General features: G+C 40.1%; 1 protein-coding gene and 1 long non-coding RNA gene across 6 annotated transcripts in view; one reads left to right on the forward strand and one right to left on the reverse strand.

Moving 5' to 3' along the window:
- LOC307184679 overlaps positions 1-12109 on the forward strand; it is a 554503-nt gene that overhangs the window by 517356 nt on the left and 25038 nt on the right. For both annotated transcript variants that reach the window (XR_013827789.1, XR_013827790.1), the window contains exon 5: positions 8167-8241. This is a non-coding gene — a long non-coding RNA (uncharacterized lncRNA). The remainder of the gene's footprint in view (positions 1-8166; positions 8242-12109) is intronic.
- PRRX1 (paired related homeobox 1) overlaps positions 6693-12109 on the reverse strand; it is a 73941-nt gene continuing 68524 nt past the window's right edge. For 3 of the 4 annotated variants that reach the window (XM_079918282.1, XM_079918281.1, XM_079918280.1), the window contains exon 5: positions 9850-9980. Coding sequence is in view for 1 of the 4 variants with exons in the window: in XM_079918283.1 (XP_079774409.1) it covers positions 9842-9980 (139 nt within the window). In the remaining 3 variants the exon portion in view is untranslated. Of the gene's footprint in view, positions 9981-12109 lie in introns of all 4 variants that reach the window. The other variant, XM_079918283.1, reaches the window with a different exon arrangement.

Genomic DNA, 12109 nt, shown 5'->3' on the forward strand with positions numbered 1-12109 from the left:
TCTGCTAATGGGTGGGTTTGTGTTCCTGTCGTGCTAGTTATTTGGCATGGGGTGTCCAGCACTGGAGCTTGCTGGTCATTGAGTGGAGCTGGGTCTTAGCGTCCAGACAGAGATCTCTGGGAGAGCTCTCTCCCATTGATATTATGTGGGGCTTGGAGGTCCGTGGTGGATAATGCCCTGATTTCAGTTCTCCCACCTCAGAGGCTCAGGCCTGACAGCCAGCCAGAGCACCAAGACCCTGACAGCCACATGGCTGGAGAAGGTGGGCTATGAGTTGGGTGTCAGCCCTTGCCCTGTTGTAGCTCTGTCCCAGCTGTCTCCAAATGTCACCCAGATACATTGGGTTATTCTACCATTCCTCAGAACTTGTACATGCCAGTCTAGGATTTGTAGATGTCCTCCTGATACTCTTCATTGAAATACCTTGCATTCATGGTGGTGAGAGATATGCTAATAGTGTTGGTTCTCTTCAGTTCAGAGACTGGGACAGTCTGAGCCTTCATGTGGCCAAGGCAGGAGCAGCAGGCCAACGGTCCCAAAGTGATAACATGTCAGATTCCAAGAAGGCTTTCTGCAGTGCCTGAACAGTATTCCCAAGCAGCCGCTCTCCTTAGCTACAACACTCTGACCGGGGAACTCAGTGGGACCCTCAAACGAGATTTTCTGTCGGCCCTAGAGCCTGAATGCCAACCCAGGCAAGAAGGTGAGCAGAGCGTCTCCCAGCCCCATCTCACCAGAAGAGCAGACACCTTCATATTTTTTAAGAAATGAAGTAGTTCTGATTTACTTGAAGCACTCAGTGTGCCCCTTCCAATCCTATGCCTTACCTCCTTACTCAGAAATTGCCTTTTCTGAAATAATATTCTGAAATTGTTTTTCATTTCATCTTTTTATTTATTTATATGTATGTGTATTTTTACCACATGCATCTGTGTTTATAAACAACATGATTTTAGTGTGCATTTTTAAACTTTATATAAAGTGTCATATATCCTTCTGCAACTTTTATTTTTTCTTCTCACAGCTATGTTTCTGAGAGGTCCCCAAGTAGATATGTGTAGCCATTTCTCATTTATTCATTTTTTATTTTTGAATAATATTCCATTGTCTGAATATATCATAGTTTTGTTTATTCTCTCTTTGATGGACATTTTATTTGTTTCCAATATTTTATTATTGCAAACCGTGCTATAATGGACATTTCTGTTCACATCTTTCTGTGCACATGTGTGAGTTTCTCTAGCTGTCCAGGATCGCTAGCCTTATTTTACCTCTGAGTAACTGAGTGACACTAAGCAAATAAATATGTGACTCTAAGAAATAGTTTTCAGATGTCTTCCATTTGTAGATGACCTGGCTATCTTACTTTCAAGAATGCTGCCTTTTTATAACTAGAATAATATTTTGAGATATTTTCCAGGAACTCCAGAGTGTCCGGCACTAATTTATTGAAAGTGATATTTAGTGTACTCATTTACTACAATATTCAATTAATTAGGTATTATCCAAAGGGCACAAGATGCTATAAAACTATATATTATAATATTCAAATATCCAGTATGGGAGAATAAGAATGTGTGCTCATGGAAAACAGTAAGTCAGTGAGTTACAAGGATCTTGAAATGCATGTGATATTGAAGGAAGGAAGAATGGAAAGGGAGGAGAAAGGGGGAGGAGGTATTAGGTTGGGCTGAGTTGCAGTTAACAAATAGACCTTGTCATGTAATAGATTGACAGAACAAAACTTTATTTCCCCACCATATAACACTCCAGAATGTTTCCAGGTCAGCGAGAGTTGCAGCGTTGCTTCCTGAAGTCACTTTTCCAAGTTCCAGGTTGACTGTTGCTTTACCATCCTTAAAATGTGGTTCCCCATGTTGATCAGAGGCTGTCATATCAGGCAGCCAGAGGGAGGAAGAGCAAAGGAAAGCATAGATGGGAGCTATGAGCCAGGACTGAAGTTGTCAAATACCACTTCTCTCATTCCATTGTCTGAAAATTAGTCACAAGACCACACCTTACTGCAAGGGATGCTGGGGCATGAGACCTACCCATGTGCACAGAAAGAAGAGTAAATGGCTTTGTTGAAATGCTAGCTGTCTCTTCTACAAGAATGAGGAAAGGAATTGGTATGATTTTAACTGAAGTATTTGCAGCAAACATTTGCCAACATTAGTGAGAAGAAAGAGTTAATACCAATTGAGATGGAAAGCAATTTACAGTCAAAAATGTTTCTCTCTCCTTCCTTGCTCGGGACAACCTGTCTGTGTTATCTTTATCTGCCTACATTTCATTTCCTTCTCTTTCATCTGGTAACAGCAGGTCCCCAATACTCAATCCACATAGTTTTGGGGAGGATGCCCCTAGCAAAAGAGAATAGAGCTTCCTATTAGTCAGAGCCCTCCCCCACCCCACCCCCGAAAAAGCACAGATGGAGGTAATGGCTGACATGCAGGTATTTTATTTGGAAAATGATCCCAGGTAGCAGGATTGAGGAGCTTAGGGAATAAAAAGGAAAAAAGGGAAACCAACACAAGGATCCATTATCAAGGTGGCCACCACTGCTATGGGGACTGATGTCCAATAATTGTATGCCTGAAAATGAAAGTGGGGAGCATTTGTACATTGGCTTAGTTTATGTTCTGTCTACAAGACTCTGGAAATATGCTGGGGACTGAGTGTTTCAGTAGTGACTAGAGGTAGAAGTGAGGACAAGAGGAGTTGCCCTGATGCTCAAGTGGTGCCTGAAAAAGGCAGACACCCCTGGTCTGGAGGCTCAGTACACCTCCACCCCCAGGGCACAATGATTGGGTCATGAGTGTGCGTAAATCAAGCCAGGACACTAAAGTCCTCTCCCAGGACATTTATAACAGGAGCTGGTTTCTCAGATCTTTCTGCTAAAGCTGAAGGGATGTAAGTCTGCCTCTGCCAGCAGTCAGTTTCCTTACTCCATGGAGAAAATTTGCCTGCAGAGATGAGAGACCGAGGGTTCTGGTGATGTCAAGTCTCTTCTGGTAGCTGAGCTTCTCAGAGCTACCCTGATTCTCATGGCTCCTCTTTTCTTCCTCTGGCCTACCTCCCATCCATCTAATAAACACCCTAATTAAACTGCCTCAACCTAATTTCAGTTGGGTTTCTGCCACTTGCAACAGAAATGTACCTAACAATATAGAAATGGGTAAGTGAAAGAGGAGTGTCATTTATTAGAGGCCCTCAAATCTAGAACTACATGACCTGAGGTATTCTGTACAACCAGGAGGATCTCAACCCATTGCCAGATCTCCAAGACTCCCGAGGGTCAGACCATAGCAAACTCTGTGAACTGTAACAGAAATGTCCCCTTTTTAAGCAAAGTCAGGAAGTTTGAAATACAGTGGAAAGTACATGGGCTTAAGAGGAGCTAAAGCGATAACTGAAATCTCCCTTCTCGGCCCTTTCTCAAAGCTCTCTGCTGTTTTCTCTCCCCATAGACCTGATGTAAGGTATCAAACCCCAACCCATGTAAATCACAATAAATTGGGATGTTGGTTGATAGGGGGCAGATTAGCTCTGTTCAGAACTCTCCTGTGACCCTGTCCCAAGGAAGATTTGAAAGAAGCCTTCAAGCTGAAGTCCTACAGATGCATAGAACTCTGAGTCCTATTTCTAAGAGAAAAAAACAAAGTGGGGTCAGGATGGGTTCAGATTCAAAATTTATGACGCAAAAAGCTTTCTGGCACTGATTTCTAGTTAATGGAGTCTCCAGAAATTAAATCAAAAGGCAGCCAAGCCAGGTCTCTCATCCATGGGGGTGCTAGAGCCATACCCAGGCAAGAGTACAAATGAAGGTCCGCATAGTTACGTCCACACGCTTATATTATAAATCAGGCTAACAAACCGCTAAACAATTATGCTCCACTGTCCTCCATTCATGAATCCCTCCATAATGACCAGAAAAGCCAGGTTCACATCCAGAATTCTCAGACTGTTTGCTTTGTACTTTCTTTCAGAGCATGGCAGTGTAGGGAAGGGCCAGGACCTAGCCCCCAGCCTGTGGCCTACCCACTTCCCTTCTCACCTCAGCCCCATCCCACACCAAAAGCAGACATGCGCACACAGGTGGCAACTGCAGCATACATATCCTAGGACAACGTACAAACCCCATCCCCCAAAAACAGTGGTCCCAGGAAAAGAGGCCTATGGAAACCCTGAAAGCAGGTTCCAGATCATTCTGACAGGAAATTCCAAATCCCAAGTGCCTGAAGGATGGTCTACAATGAACGGTGCAGATTCCAGCTGGGCACATCCATCTGGCCCCCTAGACTATTTGCACAGTCAGAGGAGTGCTAGTGAGACCCAAGGCAGGGTGTGTGGACTTTGCCAGGTCTAAGGGTATGGGCCTCATTACAGTGTCTGGGATCCCAAGGGCTACTCTGGCTCCAGCAGTATTTTTCTTGGTTCAGTGGGCAACCCTAGTGTCCTTTAAGTAAAGCTCTTTGTAATTTGAACTAGTGCGATAGGTTTCTGCCACCTGCCAGTGAAAGGATCCTTATTAATACACTTTCAATGCCAAAAGTCTCAAGCAAGTGGTCTATAGCCACTGCTTCCATTTTTTAAAGCACTTCTTCTTACCATAACTTGCCAAAATGTACCTTCTTCTTTCAGCACTCTAGTACACTGTACTCTAGAAAATCACTAATCCAATGGCCTTTTCCCCACCCCCAGTTAGCTGGTCTGCTCTACAGCATTTGAGTATATTAAGCATTCCCTTCTTTTTGAAAACTTCTCTTTCCTTAACTCTGGGATAACAAACAAGCTGACCTCTCTCCTATTTCTCAAAAAGCTCCTTGTAAATTGCTTTCAGTAACTCTCTCCCTAATTGGAGATGTTCTTCAAAGTCCTGTCTTTCTCCCTGGGCTAAACTACTTCCAAAAGCCACTTATTAAAATATTTATTTGAGTCACGACACTTTCTCTTCTCGAAGAACTTATTCACACTTGTACCTCAAGGTGTCACCTCCTTAAAGATGAATCCCAAACATCTATCATCCTTGACCTTGGTTCCAAGCCTTACTTCTTCACTTACTGGACACTTATATTTCAGTTTTTTGTTTTGTATTTTTGTCCATGCCACTCAGCATGTGGGATCTTAGTTCCCTGAGTAGGGACCAAACCCATGCCCCCTGTAGTGAAAGCGTGGAGTCTTAACCACCGGACTGCCAGGGAAGTCCCTACATTTCAGTTTTCAAATGGTACAATAATATAATACATCTAAAACTGCAATTATCTTCCCCTGTAATTGGGTCTCTCCCATTTTTGTTGATTTTTGTCAGTTTTGTCAGTGATTCATCCCCCTAGTCCCCAGGTTTCAAATCAGGGTTGTCTTTGATTTGTCCATTCTCTTTCTCCCATCATAAAGTCCTATTGATTCTTTCCTTGCAAGATATTTCCTATTCATCCTTTGTTTTTTGTTCCCCTTCTCTCTGTTCTGCTTCCGGTTTCTGTTCTGCGCTAGTTTACCTTTATTCTTTTACCACAACAATCCTGCTAAAGAAGTACTTTTTGCATGGCATTTTTTTTTCCTGCTTTATAATTTTCAGTGAATCTCTATGGCCTGAGGAAAAGTCCACAGTCCTTTGACACATAATACCTTGCAAGATGAAGACTCAGCTTCAATCTTCAGTGTTTTCTTCTACTCCACTTGAAAATAAACTCTCCATCCCATCTAGGCCCATCTTTTTTTTTTTTTAACATCTTTATTGGGGTATAATTGCTTTACAATGGTGTGTTAGTTTCTGCTTTATAACAAAGTGAATCAGTTATACATATACATATGTTCCCATATCTCTTCCCTCTTGCGTCTCCCTCCCACCCTCCCTATCCCACCCCTCCAGGCAGTCACAAGGCCCATCTTGCCGTGCTCCTGAAACAAATTCCTCATTCCCGTATCCCTACCTTCATCCTTTCTTACGCATACCATTCCCTCTACCTGAAAGCCATCACTTTCCCTTCTCCTGACCAAATCCTTGCTGATGAAACTCAAGTCCCAGTTCCTCCGTGAAACCCTCTCCCATTCCAGTTCACAGTGTTTTCTTGCTTCCTCTTCTGAACTCCCATCTGCTCTATTTCTTTGACACATTAATTTATTGTCTTGAACTACTGCATAAATTTGTTCATGCTGTAGTTGCCTTTTAAATCATATTTTAATTTGTATGAAAAAACTCGATTCCTATTTCGTTTTTCTACATCACGCCTCCACCAGTTACCACACACAATGCTATAACAATAGGTGCTTAAGAAATGTTACTTTGTTACTTCTTTTTTCTAAAAGAAAAGGCTGTGTTTTATATAAAATCTGTTTTGTCTAATGATATCTGTTATTGTGGATACTAAAGATGTGGATGAAAAATAGCAAAACTCTCCTAAAAGATCCACTTTACACTTATCCATTATACTAAAAAAAAGTCCCCTCTTTCTCCCACCATTTGTCTTTGTTTGTGAGAATAGATTATTTCCCTTTTTTAGAAAATATTATTACACTCTGATAAAAGTTCTCTTGTTCATAAATCCCTCTTACCTTCACTCTTTTCTGAGTGCAATCTTAGATCTTAGCAGATGTGTTTTTGAAGGTCAAAGAGAAAAGAACCAGCAGACTCAGCATAGTAGTATCCTTCTTTCTTTTTATTGAAAAGGAATCATTTCTATTCTAGCGCAAACAATGTATATTTTACATCATAAAGCAAGATATAATTTACATATTACATTTCTTATGAGATCTTTATACCCTAAATGTCATTCCCTTTTTTATCCGGTCACTTCTTCCTGCTTGATTTAAACTGCCAAGTACCCTACAAATCAGTGCCTTATTTTGGTGGTGGGGGGGGACTGGGGACACAGACAGATAGTTTGTATGTATTCATCTGTTATCTGGGTATAGATGATAAGGAACAGGGATATGCCTTTGAATTTTGTGTCCCTGAGGCCCTCTGTTGACACCTGGTTTAGGAGCCAGAAGGCTACTCCTCCAAATCACATATCAAACTTCTATTTTTTTAATCAATAACGAATGAACAAAATTGAGTGCTTGTACCCTGTGTACATGTCTCCATCAGATGCTTACATAATAGGTGTCTGTGGTATTGATTCACTAGCAATAAAAGCTCCTGTGGCAGACAGCATTGGTTACTCTATGATATTCCTGGACAGCACTTGCCCAGGTGTTGGGTAAAATTGCCTAATTTCATCCAGCACTGGGGTTATGGGTTCAGGCTTTTCTCTTCACCACTGGAAATGAATGTCAGGGTGCAAGTTTCAAATGACCTTGTTTTACATGATCCTCTATCTCTTTACTCCCTCTTCTAAGATTTCCCCCTTTTTAGCAAAATCTTTTCACCTATGATGTCTCTTCCCTGCACTATATAACCCAAATCCTTTTTTAGCTGTTCTCCCCAAACTCCAAAAGTTCACCAATTTCTTGGACTGCACTCATTTCACAAAGAACGTTTTAATCTGTTAGGATACACTGTTCCTTTGAAACTTGATAATCTGCAGCAACTAGTGGGACAAAAGAATTAGTTGAAGAATACTTTAGGAAGCAAGTAATGTGTGTTGTTCAGCCAGCCTACATAAACCATTCAGTAAGAAATGTTTTAATAGTATGTTAAGAGAGAATCAGCTGATGAAAGCAAAATGCATAAGATGGGCTTCCTTCTTAATAAAAGAAGTTCAAAATCAACATAGGAAATACATTTTCAGATTGGTGGCTGTTTGACTGAAAAAATACCACCATTAGCTTAATCTGATATGCCAGGGAAAATAAAAATTCTGTACTAAAAGTGCATCTTAAATCCCAAATCCTTGCCTGTCACTCAGAGTTGGCGTATTTGGCCAAAATCAATCTAAACCTTTTCAAATTACTGATAAAAATTATTAGAAATCCAAGTTGGTCAGGATGAAAACATAAGTCAAAGATATGTCTGTTCTGTGTGTCTTAAATTATTCTTTGGTCAAATGATGTGATTTTTTGAGAGGTCTGCAAATATAAACCTATTTCTCATTTCCAAATACAAGGTTATAAGTATTTACAGCAAGGTAGCACTTCCTTGCTAGAAAACAAGGCTTCTGGGTACAGCAGCCTTCTATTAACATGGTATACTTTTATATTCCCTTTCCTCCCATGGCTACAAAGCGCTGGACGTACAGAGAATACAGGAAAGAATGAAAAAGCAAATGATTAGAGCCTCACAACACCCCTGTGAGGTAGGTAAGTATTGTTAAACCCATTTTACAAAAAAGGTAAACCAAGGCACAGCATGGTAACATGGTTTGGTCAAGTTTACCTGACAAGTTACAAAAGCACGGGTGGAAACAAAGAGAAAGAAACAAAGAAAAGGTCAGTCCTGGCTCCCAGCCCTAGACACGAAACTTTATTTCAATATATTAGAAGATAAAAATAGCCCACAATTGCCTTTTAAATTTTTAGAATTTAGATAAACCTTTAAGTATTCCACTTAAAGGCATATCTTTCAGATTTCTGTTGAGTGGAAAAAGGACAGATGACAAAACGGCTTTCCCTCTTCTAAGTGTAATTCACGTGATAGATCAGAATGTATCAGCATTCCACCAGAGTTCAGGTGCCAAACTCAAGGACATTTTCATAGCCTCAAATAGTTTCTAATTTATTTAAAACCCTAATGTGAAAATTAGACCTGTTTTCAAACAGCTGCCCTATCAATTGCTCTGTGGCCGTAATGAGAATTTTGTGTAGAGAAAGAAAGGAAATGAGATCCCTAATAAAAAGTCTTATCACCATAGAAATAAAGACACTGGTGATGGTGTGAAATTTGCTCTTTGTAGTGTTTGAGAAACTGCAAACTCAAGCTTGCAAGAATATTTTATATATATATAATATATAAATATATACAGTATATATATAAGTGTGCATCTGACTACCCTTAAGGCACCAAAGAGATATAGGCCATGCCTTTCACAACTTAGTCTTTGTTTTCCTAGAGAAATGTCTCTCCCTCTCTCGAGTGAAAAATGTATCTTCTATCAAATAGCCTATGACAGCAAATCATTCAAGAAACAACAAATATCTTTAACTTAGGATGGCTGATTGATTGGATAGGGGTGAGGGGCGGTAGTGATGGTAATATTATCCTCTATAGTTTAGAGCTTAAATCTAGAGCTTAGATCTAGAACTTAGAGCTTAGAATTAGCCAGACATAGCCAATCACACTGCATCAGACAGGCCAGTGACCAGATGTTGTATACAATTGCTTTTTCTTTCCAGTAGCTGATGGAACAAGCTTACCATGACCAACAGAGATGGAGACAATGAGAAAGGGAATTATGTCTGGCACAGATTCTTCAGAAAGACTTTGGCTTTTCAGAAGTTCCTAGAGCTTCTGTACAGAGAACTAGGAAGAAGGATAGTGTAAGACACTGAGGTTCAAACAGGTCGATGAGGAGACTATAGGCAATTATTCTGAATATATATACATATATGGTTTCTTTGGCTGCTGTAGATTCTTTTAAAACCCATACAATCATGGGGGTGGGTGGGCTGAACTTAACTGAAGAAGCTCAGAGTATATCAAGCAAAGCATATGAATAGAAGGAAAAACAAAATTAACACACACAGAAACAAGTGGTGGTGGTATCCCAGAGGGAGGAGGAACATTTGTTAACTAATTTTCATTTTGCTCCTCTCCTGCTTTTCTCTGCCATGGTCCCAATAGTTTATTTCTGTGTTTGTTTGTTTGTTTTTATTTTTTTCCAGCAGATGTAGAAATGACAGAGCAGGATAGGTGTCTTATGGTTTTTGATTTCTTCTTAGGCCTGTTTAATTATTTTTTTCCTCAGTTGACTGTTGGCACCTGGTTCCTCTGTAAACTATATTCCTTGGCCTTCAGTCTCAGGTTGGCAATGCTGTTGGCCATGTTGATGCCCTGTGCAGGGCTATTGTTGGCACATGTGGCAGAATAAGTAGCCATGGCGCTGTAGGGACAAAGGAGAGAGCAGGGAGAATAACAGGCATTAGTTTCATAAAGCTGCAAGTCTGTGCCCCAGATGGGTACAAGTCTCAGGATGGGGGCAGGTAGGGGCAGGTGGGTTGGACTACATGACCTCTGAGGTCCCTTACAGCCCCAGATTCCATTAGTCTAAGGCCCTCGGAAAAGGGTGGCAGTGTTTTGAAGGGCAGGGAAAAGCAGTGGAGCGTGGAACAAGACGAGGGGAAAAGTATTTTCTGTGTTGGATACAGTGAGTAATGATTTATTTCTGGGGTGAGAGAAGAAAGCTGCTTATGGTGGATAACAGGTGTTTCATCAGTTGACCAGTTAAAACAGTGTTTAATCTTGTCCTGCCTACATCACCAGCTTGTGGGAGTGAGGAGGAAGAGAAGGAGGCATTTGAAAAGAAACTACGGGGCATTTTTCATTCCTCATTCTAGGTAGCTGACATTAATCCTAACGTATTTTAGATAATCACTGAATACCATATTAAATAGTGTACTTGGAGAACCAGTTAAATAATCTAAGATGACTTCTCTGCCTTTGTTGATCCACTGGTTGATAGTACCAAGCACTGCCAAATCAAGAGGTTTCCACTCCAATTGGCCTTGATTTTATAACTTATTCAAAAGTACTTGAGCAGCTTACACTGTCTTTTGGGTCAGTTATTTTGGAAATGTTTAAATCTCTTAGATAAACTAGCAAATGCTCCAGTATTCCTGACCTCAGAGGTAACTGTTTCTGACTGTTCTTATTGCTGAGAAAAACCCAAAGTTGTTTTTCATTGTCAGAGACTGTAATTAAGACCTAGGAATACCACTGGGCAGAAATTTGTAATTGGTGGTTTTCTGTTAATTGTATCCATGAATTTCTTTTCAAGGAAAAGTAAAGGTTTCTTAGACTTGGATGCAAATTATCCATTACTTGATACTAAACAGCTATAAGGGAACTCATTTTAATTCAATGAAAATGTTCCTAGTTGTTTCTAAGATTAACAAAATACCTTTCAACTGAGGGCTGAAATGAGTTAGACTTATAAATGGAATGACATGTGCTCTTCTGGTGCCTGCATTCCTATGCAATTTTGTCAGCCACACAGGAGTTTGTGGTTCTGGGGATCAAGTGACAGACCAGAAAGAAAGAACTAAAGCTGCTCTACAAATAGAGAGACTGTATCATTAATACTTATTTGGGACACCACATAGTCAAGATTTACGTCAAGACTTAGAGTCAAGACTCACAATAGCCTATATCAGCTCAGTTACTAGCAATTAACCCAGGAAAATTGGGTTAAAAAGTATAATTAGGTCTTTCCAGAAATATAATCCTTAATTTAAGACCCTTATAACACTGGTATGTGTATGAGTGTGAGTGTCTATGGTTGTGTCCTATGGCAGGGGGAAGACTCAGAAGCGTTCCAAAATAACCCTACACTCTTCTATTTCATTGTTGTGTGTTTCACTCTTACTCATCTCTGGGTGCATGATCTTAACTGTCTACACAAAGTTAGATTTATCTATAGCACCCTGTACTTATTTCAATTCCTCATACTATAAGCCCCATAGATGAGATACCACATCTGCCTTGTTCACCACCATGTCCCCAGATAGAACTACCACCATATCTAGCACGTATTTGGCATTCAAGAAAGTATTTAATGAATAGATAAGTAACTGACAAATATCTAGATACTGTATGATTAAACTGATTACTGCTCAGTATCAGTGATCTCTGTCATCCTGCTGTGAGCAATGATTTCTAAAAATATTTTACCGACATGCTTTTATTTTAAGGAACCAGTCCTTCCCGTTAATTTTGCTATCTTAATCGAATGTGCCAAATCAAAAGGGACATGACAAAGGCAAGACTGATGATTGCATATTCTTAATCCACCATAAATAGCTTTTAACAGTAAAAAGTGAACAAATATTGGTGCAGGTTAGACTTATAGAATAGACTATTACTTCTACTACTGTCTACCAAAAGACAAAGACAGAAAGAGCCCCAATTCATGTAGGTTTCAATTAGGAGTGAGATAAATAGTCAGAACAACCTGTTAAAATGGGACAAGTTTTTTTCTTTGTTACAATATACCAAGAAGTCTCATTTATTTTC

Source organism: Stenella coeruleoalba, assembly GCF_951394435.1.
Source record: "Stenella coeruleoalba genome assembly, chromosome: 1".
Lineage (NCBI taxonomy): Eukaryota > Metazoa > Chordata > Mammalia > Artiodactyla > Delphinidae > Stenella > Stenella coeruleoalba.